We start from the raw sequence: 21,453 nt of genomic DNA, 5'->3' as shown, positions 1-21,453 counted from the left end.
GGGTTAGGGATATGGGTTAGGATATGGGTTAGCCAGGGTTAGGATATGGGTATATGGGATATGTTAGGATATGGGTTAGTGGATATGGGTTAGGGTTAGGGATATGGGTTAGGGCTATGGGTTAGGCTATGGGTTAGGATATGGGTTATGGGCCAGGGTTAGGATATGGGTTATGGTTAGGATATGGGTTAGGGATATGGGTTATGGTTAGGATATGGGTTAGAGATATGGGTTAGGAATATGGGTTACGGTTAGGGACATGGGTTAGTGATATGGGTTAGGGATATGGGTTAGGATATGTGGGGTTAAGAAGTTAGGATATGGGTTAGGATACGGGTTAGGGATATGGGTTAGGATGGGTTAGTGATATAGGGTTGAGTGATATGGGCTAGGGATATAGGGTTAGGATATGGGTTAGGGATATGGGTTACGGTTAGGGATATGGGTTGAGAATATGGGTTAGGGATATGGGTTAGGATATGGGTTACTGGTTAGGGATATGAGGTTAGGGCCAGGGTTAGGGATATGGGTTATGATATGGGTTAGGATATGGGTTAGGATATGGGTTACGGTTAGGATATGGGTTAGGGTTACGGTTAGGGGATATGGGTTAGGATATGGGTTAGGATATGGGTTAGGGATATGGGAGTATGAGTTAGGATATGGGTTAGGATATGGGTTCACGGTTAGGATATGGGTTAGGGATATGGGTTAGGGTTAGGATATGGGTTAGGGATATGGGTTACGGTTAGGGGTTATGGGGTTAGGGAATATGGGTTAGGGATATGGGTTAGGATATGGGTTAGGGCCATAGGTTAGGATATGGGTTAAAGATAATAGGGATATAAGTAGTGATATGGATTAGGATATGGGTTAGGGCCAGGATGCAAGTTAGGGATATGGGCTAGGGATATGGGGTTAGGATATGGGTTAGGGATAAGGGGTTAGTGATACAAGGCTGAAGGGGATAAGGGCTAGGACATGGGTTAGGGATATGGGTTAGGATATGGGTTACGGTTAGGATATGGGTTAGGAATATGGGTTAGGGATATGGGTTAGGATATGGGTTACTGTTAGATATGGCTAGGTTACTTGTTAGGATATGGGTTAGGGATATGGGCTAGGATATAATAGGATGGTTAGGATGCGGCTTAGGATATGAGTTAGGATATGGGTTAGGGCCATGTCATGTTAGGACATAATACGTTTAGGATATGGGTTAGGGATATGGGTTAGGATATGGGTTAGGATATGGGTTACGGTTAGGATATGGGTTAGGATAGGGGTTACGGGCTAGGGATATGTCTAGGGATATGGGGCTAGGGATATGGTTAGGATATGGGTTAGGGATAAGGGTTACGTTTTTAGGAATGGGTTAGGATATGGTTACGGCTAGGAATATGGGTTAGGAATATGGGGCTTAGGGCTATGGGTTACGGTTATGGGTTAGTTGGGCTAGTGGATATGGGTTAGGATATGGGTTAGGGATATGGGTTAGGATATGGGTTACGGTTAGGATATGGGTTAGGGTTATAAGTTAGGATATGGGTTAGGATATGCCTAGGATATGGGCCAGACATATGGGTTAGGATGGGTTAGGATATGAGTTAGGGATGGATTAGGATATAATAGAGGGATATGGGCCAGGGATATGGGTTACGGTTAGGGATATGGGTTAAGATAGCTGTTACGGGATATGGGTTAGGATATGGGTTAGGATATGGGTTAGGGATATGGGTTAGGGATATGGGCTAGGGATAAGGGCTAGTGGATGGGCTAGGATATGGGGTTAGGATATGGGTTAGGGATATGGGTTATGGTTAGGGATATGGGTTACGGGTTAGGGATATGGGTTAGGGATATGGGTTAGGGATACGGTTAGGATATGGGCTAGGATATGGGCTAGGATATGGGTTAGGGATATGGGTTAGGGATATGGGTTAGGGATATGGGCTAGGGATATGGGTTAGGATATGGGCTAGGATATGGGTTAGGGACATGGGTTAGGGATATGGGTTAGATATGGATATGGGTTATGGATATGGGTTAGGATGCCAGGGATAGGGATATGGGCTAGGGATAAGGGCTAGGGTTATGGTTAGATATGGGTTACGTTAGGGATAGGGGTTGGGAATGGGGTAGGTCACGCTTATGGGCTAGGGATATGGGTTAGGATATGGGTTGGGTTGGTTACAAGTTAGAATATGGGCTACGTTTAGGATATGGGTTAGGGATATGGGTTAGGATATGGGTTAGGATATGGGTTACGGTTAGGTTATGGGTTAGGGAGGGTTACGGTCTAGGATATCTGGGATATGGGCTAGGATATGGGCTAGGGATATAAGTGGGATATGGGTTGCGTTAGGAATGTGGGTTAGGGATATGGTTACAGTTAGAATATGGGTTAGGAATATGGGTTACGCTTAGGGCCAGGGTTACGTTATGGTTAGAAATATGGGTTACGGGGTTAGGGTTAGGGGTTAAGGTTCAGTCTAACCTCTGTCTGTAGGAGATGGTAACCCAGGGTGTGGTTGCCCAGGGTAGGGTTAGGGTTAAGGTTCAGTCTAATCCTCTGTCTGTAGGAGATGGTAACCTCAGGGTGTGTGGTTGACTATGTTAGGTTAGGGTTAAGGTTCAGTCTAACTCTGTCTGTAGGTGATGGTGACTATGTTAGGTTAGGGTTAAGGTTCAGTCTAACCTCTGTCTGTAGGAGATGGTAACCCAGGGTGTGTGGTTGCCCAGGGTAGGGTTAGGGTTAAGGTTCAGTCTAACCTCTGTCTGTAGGAGATGGTAACCCAGGGTGTGGTTGACTATGTTAGGTTAGGGGTTAAGGTTCAGTCTAACCTCTGTCTGTAGGTGATGGTGACTATGTTAGGGGGTTAGGGTTAAGGTTCAGTCTAACTCTGTCTGTAGGAGATGGTAACCCAGGGTGTGTGGTTGCCTAGGGTAGGGTTAGGGGTTAAGGTTCAGTCTAACCTCTGTCTGTAGGAGATGACAACCAGGGTGTGTGGTTGACTAGGTTAGGGTTAGGGTTAAGGTTCAGTCTAACCTCTGTCTGTAGGTGATGGTGACTATGTTAGGGTTGTGGTTAAGGTTGACTATCTGTCTGTAGGAGATGGTAAAGGGTGTGTGGTTGACTATGTTAGGGTTATCACAGTAGGGCTTAAGGTTCAGTCTAACCTCTGTCTGTAGGAGATGACAACCCAGGGTGTGTGTGGTTGACTAGGTTAGGGTTAGGGGTTAAGGTTCAGTCTAACTCTGTCTGTAGGAGATGGTAACCCAGGGGTGTGTGGTTGACTATGAGAGCTGGAGCAGCTCCATCATAATAGTCAGTGAAGCTGATCACAGTAGAGTTGTCTGAGATGTTCACGTCGACGATCACACCTCCATACAGACAGGAAGAGAGGTCACAGTGAATAACACCTCCATACTACAGACAGGAAGAGAGGTCACAGTGGATAACAACACCTCCATACTACAGACAGGAAGAGAGGTCACAGTGAATAACAACACCTCCATACTACAGACAGGAAGAGAGGTCACAGTGGATAACAACACCTCCATACTACAGACAGGAAGAGAGGTCACAGTGGATAACAACACCTCCATACTACAACAGACAGGAAGAGAGGTCACAGTGGATAACAACACCTCCATACTACAGACAGGAAGAGAGGTCACAGTGGATAACAACACCTCCATACTACAGACAGGAAGAGAGGTCACCGTTGATGATAACATCTCCATACTACAGACAGGAAGAGAGGTCACAGTGGATAACAACACCCCCATACTACAGACAGGAAGAGAGGTCACAGTGGATAACAACACCTCCATACTACAGACAGGAAGAGAGGTCACAGTGAATAACAACACCTCCATACTACAGACAGGAAGAGAGGTCACAGTTGATGATAACACCTCCATACTACAGACAGGAAGAGAGGTCACAGTGGATAACAACACCTCCATACTACAGACAGGAAGAGAGGTCACAGTGGATAACAACACCTCCATACTACAACAGACAGGAAGAGAGGTCACAGTTGATGATAACATCTCCATACTACAGACAGGAAGAGAGGTCACAGTGGATAACAACACCTCCATACTACAACAGACAGGAAGAGAGATCACCGTTGATGATAACATCTCCATACTACAGACAGGAAGAGAGGTCATGAGTGGATAACAACACCTCCATACTACAGACAGGAAGAGAGGTCACAGTGGATAACAACACCTCCATACTACTACAGACAGGAAGAGAGGTCACAGTGGATAACAACACCTCCATACTACTACAGACAGGAAGAGAGGTCACAGTGGATAACAACACCTCCATACTACAGACAGGAAGAGAGGTCACAGTTGATGATAACATCTCCATACTACAGACAGGAAGAGAGGTCACAGTGGATAACAACACCTCCATACTACAGACAGGAAGAGAGGTCACAGTGGATAACAACACCTCCATACTACTACAGACAGGAAGAGAGGTCACAGTGGATAACAACACCTCCATACTACTACAGACAGGAAGAGAGGTCACAGTGGATAACAACACCTCCATACTACAGACAGGAAGAGAGGTCACAGTTGATGATAACATCTCCATACTACAGACAGGAAGAGAGGTCACAGTTGATGATAACACCTCCATACTACAGACAGGAAGAGAGGTCAGTTGATGAGAAACAACATTGGAAAGTTGCATCTGATACTTCAAGGCCATTGCAGACAGACAACAAAGGTAATGATAATAAATGAGAATGTGTTCTGTTGTCAGTGAATGAACCTGTTAAAGGAGAGTAAATCAGGTCAGTGATATGTGGCTGACTGGTCCATGTCCAGCAGACAGGAAGTGAGGTCAGTTATATGTGGCTGACTGGTCCATGCCCAGCAGACAGGAAGTGAGGTCAGTGATATGTGGTGTATCTCCAGGGACACTGACCTGATCCATGCCCAACAGGGTGCCGTTGTCCTGCTTGTTGAAGAAGAAGGACTTGGACTTGGAGTCTGAGCCCACGACCCTGACACAGCTTCCCTAGATCAACTCTGGCCAGAGGGGGAGGCACTGGAAACACAGGAAGACAAAGGCCAGTCAGTCAGACAGTCGGACACGGGGAAGGCAACAGTCGGACACGGGGAAGACAACAGTCGGACAGACTGTCACAGGGAAGACAACAGTCGGACACGGGGGAGGCAACAGTCGGACACGGGGGAGGTAACAGTCGGACACGGGAAGGCAACAGTCGGACACGGGAAGGCAACAGTCGGACAGGGGAAGGCAACAGTCGGACCGCAGGGAAGGCAACAGTCGGACACGGGAAGGCAACAGTCGGACACGGGGAAGGCACCAGTCAGACAGACGGACACGGGAAGACAACAGGCAGACAGACACAGGAAGACACAGTGGAAGACAACAGTCGGAGGGAGGCAGACAGGGAAGACAACAGACGGACACAGTCGGAAGAGGCAACAGACGGACACAGGGGGGAAGACAACAGTCGGGCACGGGAAAGACAGACGGGACACAGGGAAGAAACAACAGCCGGACAGGTAAGACGGACACAGGTAAGACAAACAGTCGGACACGGGGAGTCGGACACAGGGAAGACAGGATCAGGGAAGACACGGGGGGAAGACAACAGTCGGACAACAACAGTCGGACACGGGGAGGCAACAGTCGGACACGGGGAGGCAACAGTCGGACACGGGGAGTCGGACCGGACACGGGAGAGCAACAGTCGGACACGGAAGACACCAGTCGGGCACGGGAAGGCAAATAGTCGGACACAGGGAAGACAACAGTCAGGACGGACAGGAAGACAACAGTCGGACACAGGGAAGACAACAGTCAGACAGATGGACAGGAAGACAACAGCCGGACACAGGGAAGACAACAGCCAGACACCGGGAAGACAACAGCCAGACACAGGGAAGACAACAGCCAGACACGGGAAGACAACAGCCAGACACGGGGAAGACAACAGTCGGACAGAAGAAGGACACAGGGAAGACAACAGTCAGACACAGGGAAGACAACAGTCGGACAGACAGCAGGACACAGGAAGAAACAGACAACAACAGTCGGACACAGGGAAGGCACCAGGAAGACAACGGACACAGGGAAGACAACAGGCAGACAGACGGGGACAACAGCCGGGGAGACAACAGTCAGACAGACGGACACAGGGAAGACAACAGCGGACACAGGAAGACAACAGACGGACACAGGGAAGACAACAGCCGGACACAGGGAAGACAACAGCCGGAAGACAGCCGACACAGGGGAAGACAACAGTCGGACACAGGGAAGACAACAGTCGGGACACAGGGGAGACAACAGCCGGACACAGGGAAGACAACAGGAAGACAAACGGGGAAGACAACAGTCGGACACAGGGAAGACAACAGCCGGACACAGGGAGGCAACAGTCGGGGAAGACACAGCCAGGGGAAGACAACAGTCGGACACGGGGGAGACAACAGTCGGGGAAGACAACAGTCGGGACGGACAGGGAAGACAACAGTCAGACACGGGAAGGCACCAGTCAACAGTCGGACACGGGGAAGACAACAGTCAGACAGACGGACACAGGGAAGACAACAGTCGGACACAGGGAAGACAACAGACGGACACAGGGAAGACAACAGTCGGACACAGGGAAGACAACAGTCGGACAGACAGGGAAGACAACAGTCGGACACACAGGGAAGACAACAGTCGGACACGGGAAGACAACAGTCGGAACGGCAACAGGACACGGGGAAGGCAACAGTCGGACACGGGGAGGCAACAGTCGGACACGGGGAGGCAACAGTCGGACACGGGAAGACAACAGTCGGGCACGGGAAGACAACAGTCGGGCACGGGGAAGGCAACAGTCGACACGGGAAGACAACAGTCGGACACGGGGGACACATGGGCAAGACAACAGTCGGACACAGGAAGACAACAGGACACAGGGAAGACAACAGTCGGACACAGGGAAGACAACAGTCGGACACGGGAAGACAACAGTCGGACACAGGGAAGGCAAATAGTCGGACACAGGGAAGGCAACAGTCGGCTCAGGAAGGCAACAGTCGACGGGGGAAGGCACAGGGAAGGCAACAGTCGGACAGGGAATGCAACAGTCGATTAGAGGCAACCAGTCGGACACAGGGAGGCAACAGCCGGACACAGGGAAGGCAAATAGTCAGGACAGGGAAGACAACAGTCGGACACAGGGAAGACAAAGTCAGACAGAGACGGACACAGGGAAGGCAAACAGCCAGACACAGGAAGACAACAGCCAGACAGATGGGAAGACAACAGCCAGACACAGGGAAGACAACAGCCAAGACAGGGGAAGACAACAGCCAGACACAGGGAAGACAACAGCCAGACACAGGAAGACAACAGCCAGACAGGGAAGACAACAGCCAGACACAGGGAAGACAACAGCCGGACACAGGAAGACAACAGCCGGACACAGGGAAGACAACAGCCGGACACAGGGAAGACAACAGCCGGACACAGGGAAGACAACAGCCGGACACAGGGAAGACAACAGCCGGACACAGGGAAGACAACAGCCGGACACAGGGAAGACAAACAGCCGGACACAGGGAAGACAACAGCCGGACACAGGGAAGACAACAGCCGGACACAGGGAAGACAACAGCCGGACACAGGGAAGACAACAGCCGGACACAGGGAAGACAACAGCCGGACACAGGGAAGACAACAGCCGGACACAGGAAGACAACAGCCGGACACAGGAAGACAACAGCCGGACACAGGAAGACAACAGCCGGACACAGGAAGACAACAGCCGGACACAGGGAAGACAACAGCCGGACACAGGGAAGACAACAGCCGGACACAGGGAAGACAACAGCCGGACACAGGGAAGACAACAGCCGGACACAGGGAAGACAACAGCCAGACACCGGGAAGACAACAGCCAGACACAGGGAAGACAACAGTCAGACACAGGGAAGACAACAGTCGGACAGACGGACACAGGGAAGACAACAGTCAGACACAGGGAAGACAACAGTCGGACAGACGGACACAGGGAAGACAACAGTCGGACACAGGGAAGACAACAGTCGGACAGACGGACACAGGGAAGACAACAGTCGGACACAGGAAGACAACAGTCGGACAGAGGAACACGCTCATCATACGTTCATTATTACATTCACACACACACACACACACACACACACACTAAATCCAAACACGCGGTCGGTCCTCACCTCTGTAGAGGAGATGTAGTGCCACTTCCCGTTGACGCTGCCCTCCTCTGTCTGCACCTCTCCCACCTCCAGCTCGTAGGAAGACTTGTTGACCAGCGTGAAGAACGGACTCATGGTCACCATCTTGGTCAGGTTGAAACTACTCATCTGAATGCTGACGCCAACCTACAAAACACATGACTCAGACTGTCAGACTGTCTGTCCTTCACAATGTGGCTGTAGTGTCTCCAGTTAAAACACATGACTCATACTGTCTGTCCTTCACAACGCGGCTGTAGTGTCTCAGTTAAAACACATGACTCATACTGTCTGTCCTTCACAACGTGGCTGTAGTGTCTCAGTTAAAACACATGACTCAGACTGTCAGACTGTCTGTGTTTCACAACGTGGCTGTAGTGTCTCAGTTAAAACACATGACTCAGACTGTCAGACTGTCTGTCCTTCACGAGGCGGCTGTAGTGTCTCAGTTAAAACACATGACTCATACTGTCTGTCCTTCACAACGTGGCTGTAGTGTCTCAGTTAAAACACATGACTCAGACTGTCCCCTTCACAACGTGGCTGTAGTGTCTCAGTTAAAACACATGACTCAGACTGTCAGACTGTCTGTCCTTCACAACGTGGCTGTAGTGTCTCAGTTAAAACACATGACTCAGACTGTCAGACTGTCTGTGTTTCACAACGTGGCTGTAGTGTCTCAGTTAAAACACATGACTCAGACTGTCAGACTGTCTGTCCTTCACAAGGCGGCTGTAGTGTCTCAGTTAAAACACATGATTCATACTGTCTGTCCTTCACAACGTGGCTGTCTCAGTTAAAACACATGACTCAGACTGTCTGTCCTTCACTACGCGGCTGTAGTGTCTCAGTTAAAACACATGACTCAGACTGTCAGACTGTCTGTCCTTCACAACGCGGCTGTAGTGTCTCAGTTAAAACACATGACTCAGACTGTCAGACTGTCCCCTCCTTCACAACGCGGCTGTAGTGTCTCAGTTAAAACACATGACTCAGACTGTCTGTCCTTCACTACGCGGCTGTAGTGTCTCAGTTAAAACACATGACTCAGACTGTCAGACTGTCTGTCCTTCACAAGGCGGCTGTAGTGTCTCAGTTAAAACACATGACTCAGACTGTCAGACTGTCTGTCCTTCACAACGTGGCTGTAGTGTCTCAGTTAAAACACATGACTCAGACTGTCAGACTGTCTGTCCTTCACAACGCGGCTGTAGTGTCTCAGTTAAAACACATGACTCAGACTACTGTCTGTCCTTCACAACGCGGCTGTAGTGTCTCAGTTAAAACACATGACTCAGACTGTCAGACTCCCTTCACAACGTGGCTGTAGTGTCTCAGTTAAAACACATGACTCAGACTGTCAGACTGTCTGTCCTTCACAACGCGGCTGTAGTGTCTCAGTTAAAACACAGATCATAGGGTGTAGTGTCTCAGTTAAAACACATGACTCAGACTGTCAGACTGTCCCCTCCTGAGGGTTAGTGTCTCAGTTAAAACCCAGACGTCTGTTTGTGGCTGTAGTGTCTCAGTTAAAACACATGACTGACTGTCAGACTGTCTGTGTTTGAGGGGTGATTTTTGAGTCCTGCGTGTTTGAGGGTTTGAGTCCTGCGTGTTTGAGGGTTTGAGTCCTGCGTGTTTGAGGGTTTGAGTCCTGCGTGTTTGAGGGTTTGAGTCCTGCGTGTTTGAGGTTTGAGTCCTGCGTGTTTGAGGGTTTGAGTCCTGCGTGTTTGAGGTTTGAGTCCTGCGTGTTTGAGGGTTTGAGTCCTGCGTGTTTGAGGGTTTGAGTCCTGCGTGTTTGAGGGTTTGAGTCCTGCGTGTTTGAGGGTTTGAGTCCTGCATGAGGCCACTGAATGTCACCGTAAGTCACTTGGATAAAGCATTATATATGTGAAATAAAACATTACATTCCAGAGTTGTGACCGTTTTTTTGTGCGTTGTCATTTCCTCACCAGATAGTCCATGGTGTTGGCAGGGCATCTGACACACCCATAACTCCCCACCGTATCAATGAGAAGCCATCAGACCAGGAACTGGTGGACACACAGAGCTGCAGCTGTAGAAAGACAACACCCAGTGTTACTGAGAGAAGCAGCTGATCCCCTGTTAGACACGCCCCTTCAGAGAGACTGGACTGAAAGACACGCCCCCTTCAGAGAGAGAACTGAAAGACACGCCCCCTTCAGAGAGAGAACTGAAAGACACGCCCCTTCAGAGAGAGAACTGAAAGACAACCCCTTCAGAGTTACTGAAAGACACGCCCTTCAGAGAGAGAACTGAAAAACACTTTCAGAGAGATGCTGTCCTATCAGAGGAGAACTGAAAGACAACATTCAGAGAGAGAAACTGAAAGACACGCCCCTTCAGACTGAGAGAACTGAAAACACTTCAGAGAGAGAACTGAAAGAACTTCAGAGAGAGAACTGAAAGACAACACCCCTTCAGTTACTGAGAGAAGCAGCTGATCCAAGAGCGGGAAAACACTTTAAAAGATGCTGTCTTATCTGGGATGTATCACATTCAGGGAGCAGTTTGGGGTCAGTTTGGGGACTGCTAGGGAAGGTTTGAGAAACACTGTTAGACACTGAAAGACACACCCCCTTCAGAGAGAGAACTGAAAGACGACACCCCCTTCAGAGAGAGAACTGAAAGACACGCCCCCTTCAGAGAGAGAACTGAAAGACACGCCCCCTTCAGAGAGAGGACTGAAAGACACGCCCCCTTCAGAGAGAGAACTGAAAGACACGCCCCCTTCAGAGAGAGAACTGAAAGACACGCCCCCTTCAGAGAGAGAACTGAAAGACGACACCCAGTGTTAGAGAGAGAACTGATCCTGTTAGACACGCCCCCTTCAGAGAGAGAACTGAAAGACACGCCCCCAGAGAGAGAACTGAAAGACGACACCCCTTCAGAGAGACTGAAAGACACGCCCCCTTCAGAGAGAGAACTGAAAGACAACACCCAGTGTTACTGAGAGAAGCAGCTGATCCCCCTGTTAGAGAGAGAACTGAAAGACACGCCCCCTTCAGAGAGAGAACTGAAAGACACGCCCCCTTCAGAGAGAGAACTGAAAGACACGCCCCCTTCAGAGAGAGAACTGAAAGACAACACCCAGTGTTACTGAGAGAAGCAGCTGATCCAAGAGCGGGAAAAACACTTTAAAAGATGCTGTCTTATCTGGGATGTATCACATTCAGGGAGCAGTTTGGGGTCAGTTTGGGGACTGCTAGGAAGGTTTGAGAAACACTGTTAGACACTGAAAGACACACCCCTTCAGAGAGAGAACTGAAAGACACGCCCCTTCAGAGAGAGAACTGAAAGACACGCCCCCCTTCTGAGAGAGAACTGAAAGAAACGCCCCCTTCAGAGAGAGACACAGCTTAATGTGAGCTCTTAAATTTTTCAACATTTTTTTAATTTATTTTTTACAAAAGGATAGATTTGGAGTTAGATGACCTTGGATGTTTCGGCAGGGACACATGCAGGATGCTACCTTCTACAGCACGACCTTCGCTACAGATCAAAACTCTAAACCTACAACCTAATTTTGACCAAAATTAACCGGAGAGATGACTGCTGCCAAGGTTTTATTTTCCCAAGCTATACGGAAGGAGCTCCAGCAAAACAAACAGCAGAGACCAGAGGACACCGTCCCAACCCGGACCTGAGCTGCCAGGCTTGAAAAGGACAGACCAGATACAAATTTAATTAGCACTAAGGTGTGAAGTAAAAGGCATTTGGGCCCAACAAATGTCAGGGATCTTTGAAGCGATGCCCTGAAGCCCTCCTGCTGTTCAGAGACCGTCCACTGGCATTTTCTACAAGAAATCTGCCTCCACAAATAAATTGGCCTGACACCTTCTCCCACTGCCTGGAGTTCACCTGGCAATCTGTTCACCGTCTGCCCTGGTCTCTCTCCCTGTCTGGTACAGGTACCCCCACCACACTCACCCTCTCTCCCTGTCTGGTACAGGTACCCCCACCACACTCACCCCTCTCTCCCCTGTCTGGTACAGGTACCCCCACCACACTCACCCCTCTCTCCCTGGTCTGTCTCCCCTGTCTGGTACAGGTACCCCCACCACACTCACTCATCTCTCTCCCTGTCTGGTACAGGTACCCCACCACACTCACCCCTCTCTCCCTGGTCTGTCTCCCTGTCTGGTACAGGTACCCCCACCACACTCACCCCTCTCTCCCCTGTCTGGCACAGGTACCCCACCACACTACCCCCCTCTCCCTGGTCTGTCTCCCCTGTCTGGTACAGGTACCCCACCACACTACCCCCTCTCTCCCCTGTCTGGTACAGGTACCCCACCACACTCACCCCCTCTCTCCCCCTGTCTGGTGCAGGTACCCCCACCACACTCACCCCTCTCCCCCTGTCTGGTACAGGTACCCCACCACACTCCTCCCTGGTCTGTCTCCCCCTGTCTGGTACAGGTACCTCCACCACACTCCCCCTCTCCCCCTGTCTGGTAGAGGGAACCCCACCACACTCACTCCTGTCTCCTGTCTGGTACAGGTACCTCCACCACACTCCCCTCTCTCTCCCCTGTCTGGTAGAGGGAACCCCACCACACTCACTCCTGTCTCCCCCTGTCTGGTACAGGTACCTCCACCACACTCCCCCTCTCTCCCCCTGTCTGGTACAGGTACCCCACCACACTCACTCCTGTCTCCCCTGTCTGGTACAGGTACCCCCACCCCTCTCTCCCTGGTCTGTCTCCCCTGTCTGGTACAGGTACCCTCCACCACACTCACCCCTCTCTCCCCCCCGTCTGGGTACAGGTACCTCCACCACACTCACCCCTCTCTCCCCCCGTCTGGTACAGGTACCTCCACCACACTCACTCCTCTCTCCCCTGTCTGGTGTTAGGTACCCCCACCACACTCACTCCTGTCTCCCCGTCTGGTACAGGTACCTCCACCACACTCACTCCTCTCTCCCCTGTCTGGTACAGGTACCCCACCACACTCACTCCTGTCTCCCCCACTGTCTGGTACAGGTACCCCCACCACACTCACTCCTGTCTCCCCTGTCTGGTACAGGTACTCCCCACCACACTCACTCCTCTCTCCCCCTGTCTGGTACAGGTACCCCCACCACACTCACTCCTGTCTCCCCTGTCTGGTACAGGTACCCCCACCACACTCACTCCTCTCTCCCCTGTCTGGTACAGGTACCCCCACCACACTTACTCCTGTCTCCCTGTCTGGTACAGGTACCTCCACTACACTCACCCCTCTCCCCCTGGTCTGTCTCCCCCTGTCTGGTACAGGTACCCCCACCACACTCACTCATCTCTCCCCCTGTCTGGTACAGGTACCCCCACCACACCTCACCCTCTCCCTGGTCTGTCTGGTACAGGTACTTCCCACCACACTCACTCCTCACTCCCCCTGTCTGGTACAGGTACCCCCACCACACTCACTCCTCTCTCCCCGTCTGGTACAGGTACCTCCACTACACTCCCCTGTCTGGTACAGGTACACCTACCACACTCACCCCTCTCTCCTGGCCTGTCTCCCTGTCTGGTACAGGTACCCCCACCACACTCCCTCCTGTCTCCCCTGTCTGGTACAGGTACCCCACCACACACCCCTGCCCCGCTCTACAACGTTTTCCCCTGCCCCGCTACAGCGTTTTCCCCCGCTACAACATTTTCCTGCCCGCTGCCCCCTGCTACAACGTTATCCTGCCCCGCTACAACGTTTTCCCCCTGCTGCTCAACGGTTTCCCCCTGCCCTGCTACAACGCTTTCCCCTTTCCCTGCTCCAACGCGTTTTCCCCCGCTTCAACGTTTTCCCCCTGCCCCGCTACAACGTTTTCCCCTGCTACAACGTTTTCCCCCGCGTATCCCCTGCCCTGCTACAACGTTTTCCCCCCCGCCAACGCAGCCCCGCTACCGCCGTCTAACGTTTCCCCTGCCCTGCTACAACGTTTCCCCCTGCCCGCTCCTGCCCTGCTTCAACGTTTCCCCTGCCCCGCTACAACGTTTCCCCCTGCCCGCTACAACGCTTCCCCCTGCCCCGCTACAACGTTTTCCCCCTGCCCGCTACAACGTTTCCCCCTGCCCTGCTACAACGTTATCCCCCGCACCGCTACAACGTTTCCCCCCTGCCCTGCTACAACGTTATCCCCCTGCTACAACGTTTCCCCCCTGCCCTGCGTTTTCCCCTTTCCCCCCCTGCCCTGCTACAACGTTTTCCCCCCCTGCCCCGCTACAACGTTATCCCCCTGCCCTGCTACAACGTTTCCCCCCTGCCCTGCTACAACGTTATCCCCCCGCACCGCTGCGTTTCCCCCTGCCCTGCTACAACGTTATCCCCCAATGTTTTCCGCTACAATGTTTTCCCCCTGCCCCGCTACAACATTTTCCCCCCCCCGCTACAACGTTTTCCCCCTGCCCTGCTACAACGTTTCCCCCTGCCCTGCTACAACGTTATCCCCCGCCCGCTACAACGTTTCCCCCTGCCCTGCCTACAACGTTATCCCCCCGCACCGCTACAACATTTTCCCCCTGCCCCGCTATAACATTTTCCCCTGCCCCGCTACAACGTTTCCCCTGCCCCGCTTTTTCCCCCCCTAGCGTTTCCCCCTGCCCTGCTACAACGTTATCCCCCCCTTTCAAACGTTTCCCCCTGCCCTGCTACAACGTTATCCCCCCTGCACCGCTACAACATTTTCCCCTGCCCCGCTACAACATTTTCCCCCTGCCCCGCTACAACGTTTTCCCCTGCCCCGCTACAACGTTTTCCCCCTGCAGGCGGTCACTGAGTCCAAGGTGCTAAAGGAGCTCCTTGAATTTGACCCCCCCAAAAAAACAGCTGGGTCAGATGGTTTAGACGCTTTCTTCTTTAAGGTTGAATCTGGTTTCCCGCTCAGGTTATGGATGTGTCACTGCAACCTTAAAAGGGTCCTCAATGATGTCACCATCGCCCTTGATTCTAAGCAATATTGTGCTGCTGTTTTTATTGACTTGGCCAAAGCTAATCACTCCTCTTTCACCCCAGCTGCCAAACTAACCCTGATGCAGATGACCATCCTACCCATGCTAGATTACAGAGACATAATTTATAGATCGGCAGGTAAGGGTGCTCTCGAGCGGCTAGATGTTCTTTACCATTCGGCCATCAGATTTGCCACCAATGCTCCTTATAGGACACATCACTGCACTCTATACTCCTCTGTAGACTGGTCATCTCTGTAAACCCGTTGCAAGACACACTGGTTGATGCTTATTTATAAAACCCTCTTAGGCCTCTCTATCCGAGAGATCTATTGCATCCCTCATCCTCCACATACAACAACCTTTCTGCCAGTCACATTCTGTTAAAGGTCCCCAAATCATCCCTGGGTCGCTCGTCTTTTCAGTTCGCTGCAGCTAGCGACTGGAACAAGCTGCAACAAACATTCGAACTGGACAGTTTTATCCCCATCTCTTAATTCAAAGACTCAATCATGGACACTCTTACTGACAGTTATGGCTGCTTTGCGTGATGTATTGTTGTCTCTACCTTTTAGACCTTTGTGCTGTTGTCTGTGCCCAATAATGTTTGTACCCTGGTTTGTGTTGCTACCATGTTGTTGTTATGTTGTGTTGCTACCATGTTGTGTTGCCTTGGGTCTCTCTTTATGTAGTGTAGTGTTGTCTCTATGTAGTGTAGTGGTGTCTCTATGTAGTGTAGTGGTGTCTCTATGTAGTGTAGTGTTGTCTCTATGTAGTGTAGTGTTGTCTCTATGTAGTGTAGTGTTGTCTCTATGTAGTGTAGTGGTGTCTCTATGTAGTGTAGTGTTGTCTCTATGTAGTGTAGTGTTGTCTCTATGTAGTGTAGTGTTGTCTCTATGTGGTGTTGTCTCTATGTAGTGTAGTGTTGTCTCTATGTAGTGTAGTGTTGTCTCTATGTAGTGTAGTGTTGTCTCTATGTAGTGTAGTGGTGTCTCTATGTAGTGTAGTGTTGTCTCTATGTAGTGTAGTGTTGTCTCTATGTAGTGTAGTGTAGTGGTGTCTCTATGTAGTGTAGTGTTGTCTCTATGTAGTGTAGTGTTGTCTCTATGTGTAGTGTTTGTCTATGTGTTGTCTCTATGTAGTGTAGTGTTGTCTCTATCTATGTAGTGTAGTGTTGTCTCTATGTAGTGTAGTGTTGTCTCTATGTAGTGTAGTGTTGTCTCTATGTAGTGTAGTGTTGTCTCTATGTAGTGTAGTGTTGTCTCTATGTAGTGTAGTGGTGTCTCTATGTAGTGTAGTGTTGTCTCTATGTAGTGTAGTGGTGTCTCTATGTAGTGTAGTGTTGTCTCTATGTAGTGTAGTGTGTCTCTATGTAGTGTTGTGTTGTCTCTATGTAGTGTAGTGTTGTCTCTATGTAGTGTAGTGTTGTCTCTATGTAGTGTAGTGTTGTCTCTATGTAGTGTAGTGGTGTCTCTATGTAGTGTTGTGTTGTCTCTATGTAGTGTAGTGTTGTCTCTATGTAGTGTAGTGGTGTCTTTATGTAGTGTAGTGTTGTCTCTATGTAGTGTAGTGGTGTCTCTATGTAGTGTTGTGTTGTCTCTATGTAGTGTAGTGTTGTCTCTATGTAGTGTAGTGTTGTCTCTATGTAGTGTAGTGTTGTCTCTATGTAGTGTAGTGTTGTCTCTATGTAGTGTAGTGTTGTCTCTATGTAGTGTAGTGTTGTCTCTATGTAGTGTAGTGTTGTGTTGTCTCTATGTAGTGTAGTGTAGTGTTGTCTCTATGTAGTGTAGTGTTGTCTCTATGTAGTGTAGTGTTGTCTCTATGTAGTGTAGTGTTGTGTTGTCTCTATGTAGTGTAGTGTTGTCTCTATGTAGTGTAGTGGTGTCTTTATGTAGTGTAGTGTTGTCTCTATGTAGTGTAGTGTAGTGTTGTCTCTATGTAGTGTAGTGTTGTCTCTATGTAGTGTAGTGTTGTCTCTATGTAGTGTAGTGTTGTCTCTATGTAGTGTAGTGTTGTCTCTATGTAGTGTAGTGTTGTCTCTATGTAGTGTAGTGTTGTCTCTATGTAGTGTAGTGTAGTGTTGTCTCTATGTAGTGTAGTGTTGTCTCTATGTAGTGTAGTGTTGTCTCTATGTAGTGTAGTGTTGTCTCTATGTAGTGTAGTGTTGTCTCTATGTAGTGTAGTGTTGTCTCTATGTAGTGTAGTGGTGTCTCTATGTAGTGTAGTGTTGTCTCTATGTAGTGTAGTGTTGTCTCTATGTAGTGTAGTGTTGTCTCTATGTAGTGTAGTGTAGTGTTGTCTCTATGTAGTGTAGTGTTGTCTCTATGTAGTGTAGTGTTGTCTCTATGTAGTGTAGTGTTGTCTCTATGTAGTGTAGTGTTGTCTCTATGTAGTGTAGTGTTGTCTCTATGTAGTGTAGTGTAGTGTTGTCTCTATCTAGTGTAGTGTTGTCTCTATGTAGTGTAGTGTTGTCTCTATGTAGTGTAGTGTTGTCTCTATGTAGTGTAGTGTTGTCTCTATGTAGTGTAGTGGTGTCTCTATGTAGTGTAGTGTAGTGTTGTCTCTATGTAGTGTAGTGTAGTGTTGTCTCTATCTAGTGTAGTGTTGTCTCTATGTAGTGTAGTGTTGTCTCTATGTAGTGTAGTGTTGTCTCTATGTAGTGTAGTGTTGTCTCTCTTTATGTAGTGTTGTCTCTATGTAGTGTTGTGTTGTCTCTATGTATGTAGTGTAGTGTTGTCTCTCTTGTCGTGATGTGTGTTCTGTCCTATATTTATATTGTATTTATTTATTTTAATCCCAGGCCCCCGTCCCCGCAGGAGGCCTTTTGCCTTTTGGCAGGCCGTCATCGTAAATAAGAATATGTTCTTAACTGACTTTCCAAGTTAAATAAAGGTTAAATAAAGGTTAAATAAAATAAAACAGACTTTCCTACCTTGTTCTTGCTGAAGATGTTCTTTTTCTTGAAGGAGAAGAGGACGACGTCCCTGAAGTCCGACGCGTGTTTGACGGAGACGTCCTCCGCGCGGTACTGCAGAACCCTGGACGTCTTATTGATTTACCAATGCGGGCTGAACACAGCCAGCGTCAGGCGTCCCATGCAGCGGCGCCACGTCGCGCTCAGGTCCACGCTCAGCTTCTCGGCCGAGTCGCAGGTGAAGCACACGGGGAAGAACTCCTGCATGTCCTGGGCGACACGGATACGTCCGGACCAGTTCCGACCCTGGTATTTAACCAGGACCATCTCCATGATCTCACCTCCTATACGGGCGTTCAGGACGTCTGCCGTGCTGCCCTCCTGGAGCTCATGGAACTCTGCTGAGCCCTGGAGAGATGGATTAATGGGTAGAAACAGTTTTTTGCAATGAAAATGTATCTGTTAGGAAAGTATCTTTGCATTGTAGAGGTACCTCAACTTCATGTTTAGGTTATCTCAGTGTTAGTACCTCCAGTAGATATCTGATGCTGTAAGGCAGGGTACAGGTCTAGGGTTAGATCCTAGTCTAGTGACTGTCTTCATGTTATCTCAGTGTTACTACCTCCAGTAGATATCTGATGCTGTAAGGCAGGGTACAGGTCTAAGGTTAGATCCTAGTCTAGTGACTGTCTTCACGTTATCTCAGTGTTACTACCTCCAGTAGATAGCTGTAAGGCAGGGTACAGGTCTAAGGTTAGATCCTAGTCTAGTGACTGTCTTCACGTTATCTCAGTGTTACTACCTCCAGTAGATAGCTGTAAGGCAGGGTACAGGTCTAGGGTTAGATCCTAGCCTAGTGACTGTCTTCATGTTATCTCAGCGTTACTACCTCCAGTAGATATCTGATGCTGTAAGGCAGGGTACAGGTCTAGGGTTAGATCCTAGCCTAGTGACTGTCTTCATGTTATCTCAGCGTTACTACCTCCAGTAGATATCTGATGCTGTAAGGCAGGGTACAGGTCTAGGGTTAGATCCTAGCCTAGTGACTGTCTTCATGTTATCTCAGTGTTACTACCTCCAGTAGATAGCTGTAAGGCAGGGTACAGGTCTTAGGTTAGATCCTAGCCTAGTGACTGTCTTCATGTTTTAGGTTCTCTCAGTGTTACTACCCAGTAGATATCTGATGCTGTAAGGCAGGGTACAGGTCTAGGCTTAGATCCCCAGCCTAGTGACCGTCTTCATGTTATCTCAGTGTTACTACCTCCAGTAGATATCTGATGCTGTAAGGCAGGGCACAGGTCTAGGGTTAGATCCTAGCCTAGTGACTGTCTTCATGTTATCTCAGTGTTACTACCTCCAGTAGATAGCTGTAAGGCAGGGTACAGGTCTAGGTTAGATCCTAGCCTAGTGACTGTCTTCATGTTATCTCAGTGTTACTACCTCCAGTAGATATCTGGAGGCTGTAAGGCAGGGTACAGGTCTAGGGTTAGATCCTAGCCTAGTGACTGTCTTCATGTTATCTCAGTGTTACTACCTCCAGTAGATATCTGCTGTAAGGCAGGGTACAGGTCTAGGGTTAGATCCTAGCCTAGTGACTGTCTTCATGTTATCTCAGTGTTACTACCTCAGTAGATATCTGATGCTGTAAGGCAGGGTACAGGCCTAGGGTTAGATCCTAGCCTAGTGACTGTCTTCATGTTATCTCAGTGTTACTACCTCAGTAGATATCTGATGCTGTAAGCAGGGTACAGGTCTAGGTTAGATCCTAGCCTAGTGACCGTCTTCATGTTATCTCAGTGTTACTACCTCCAGTAGATAGCTATGAGGCTGTAAGGCAGGGTACAGGTCTAGTGTTAGATCCTAGCCTAGTGACTGTCTTCATGTTATCACAAGTGGACCTACCTCCAGTAGATATCTGATGCTGTAAGGCAGAATTTACGGGTCTAGGGTTAGATCCTAGCCTAGTGACTGTCTTCATGTTATCTCAGTGTTACTGCCTCAGTAGATATCTGAGGCTGTAAGGCAGGAGTACAGGTCTAGGGTTAGATCCTAGCCTAGTGACTGTCTTCATGTTATCTCAGTGTTACTACCTCCCAGTAGATAGCTGTAAGGCAGGGTACGGAGTCTGAGGTTGGATCCTGGCCTAGTGACTGTCTTCATGTTATCTCAGTGTTACTACCTCCAGTAGATATCTGATGCTTTTAGTAGGGCAGGGGTACGGGTCTAGGGTTGGGTCTAGCCTAGTGACCGTCTTCATGTTATCTCCCAGTGTTACTACCTCCAGTAGATATCTGATGCTGTAAGGCAGAAGGTTCCGGAGGGTCACAGCTGGGTGGAGGTGGATGACGTAGGCAGGGTCCCAGTCGTCCTCTCGCTGGGAGGAAATGAAGGACAGATGATCTGGTGTGGCCAAGGTGGTCACCTGGAGGGGCAGGAAGCTGCTGTCTGCCGACGGACACTGGAGAAGGGACCGCACTTCAGAGCTCAGGTGGACCTGCTCCTTCCAGGCGATACAGGTAGACGACGGGCCGTACTGGCCCTCCAGGCGCCCGGCTGGCTGGAGGAAGAGCTGACACCTATAGAGGGAGAAGAGACGAGGAGGCCACATATAACCACATATAACGAAGAGACCACATTTAACCACATATAACTAACAATCTAGTTGAACATAACCCTAGCTGACATCTATAGAGGGAGAAGAGAGGAATGAAACAAGGTAAGGACAGGGGAGTCTGTACAAAAGTCTCAGAACATTTGTTTAAAGTTCTAGAACATTTGTTTAAAGTTCTAGAACATTTGTTTAAAGTTCTAGAACATTTGTTTAAAGTCTCAGAACATTTGTTTAAAGTTCTAGAACATTTGTTTAAAGTTCTAGAACATTTGTTTAAAGTTCTAGAACATTTTTTAACCCCTGTAAGTCTAAGCGGTTGAGAATCGCTAAGCTAACATATGGAATTGTTTTAAGATGGTTCAAACTATGGATCATTTAACTATTTGATTTAGAATTTTAGGACCCTTTTTAGATATCTCGTACAACGCTGTGTACTTCTCCCTTCACAGAACAGCGCAAACTGTCTCTAGCCAGAATAGAAAGAGAAGTGGGAAGCCCCGGTGCACAACTGAGCAAGAGGAGAAGTACATTAGAGTGTCACGTTTGAGAAACAGACGCATCACAAGTCCTCAACTGGCAACTTCATTAAATAGTACCCGCAAAACACCGGTCTCAACGTCAACAGAGAAGAGGCGACTCCAAGATGCTGGCCTTCTAGGCATGGTTCCTCTGTACAGTCTCAACGTCAACAGTGAAGAGGA

At 49.3% G+C, this 21,453-nt stretch overlaps 1 protein-coding gene across 1 annotated transcript in view; it reads right to left on the bottom strand.

Moving 5' to 3' along the window:
• Positions 1-18,282: 18,282 nt before the first annotated feature.
• The window catches only part of LOC115124237 (intermembrane lipid transfer protein VPS13C-like), a 4,388-nt gene continuing 1,217 nt past the window's right edge, over positions 18,283-21,453 (bottom strand). Inside the window, exons 2-3 of the mRNA XM_065016452.1 lie at positions 20,420-20,717; positions 18,283-18,549 (exon numbers count right to left, since the gene is read on the bottom strand). Coding sequence (XP_064872524.1) covers positions 18,283-18,549; positions 20,420-20,717 — 565 coding nt within the window. The remainder of the gene's footprint in view (positions 18,550-20,419; positions 20,718-21,453) is intronic.

The sequence above is a fragment of the Oncorhynchus nerka genome, unplaced genomic scaffold (genome assembly GCF_034236695.1).
Source record: "Oncorhynchus nerka isolate Pitt River unplaced genomic scaffold, Oner_Uvic_2.0 unplaced_scaffold_979, whole genome shotgun sequence".
In the NCBI taxonomy this organism is placed as follows: domain Eukaryota; kingdom Metazoa; phylum Chordata; class Actinopteri; order Salmoniformes; family Salmonidae; genus Oncorhynchus; species Oncorhynchus nerka.
This window is presented reverse-complemented; position numbering and strand designations above follow the sequence as displayed.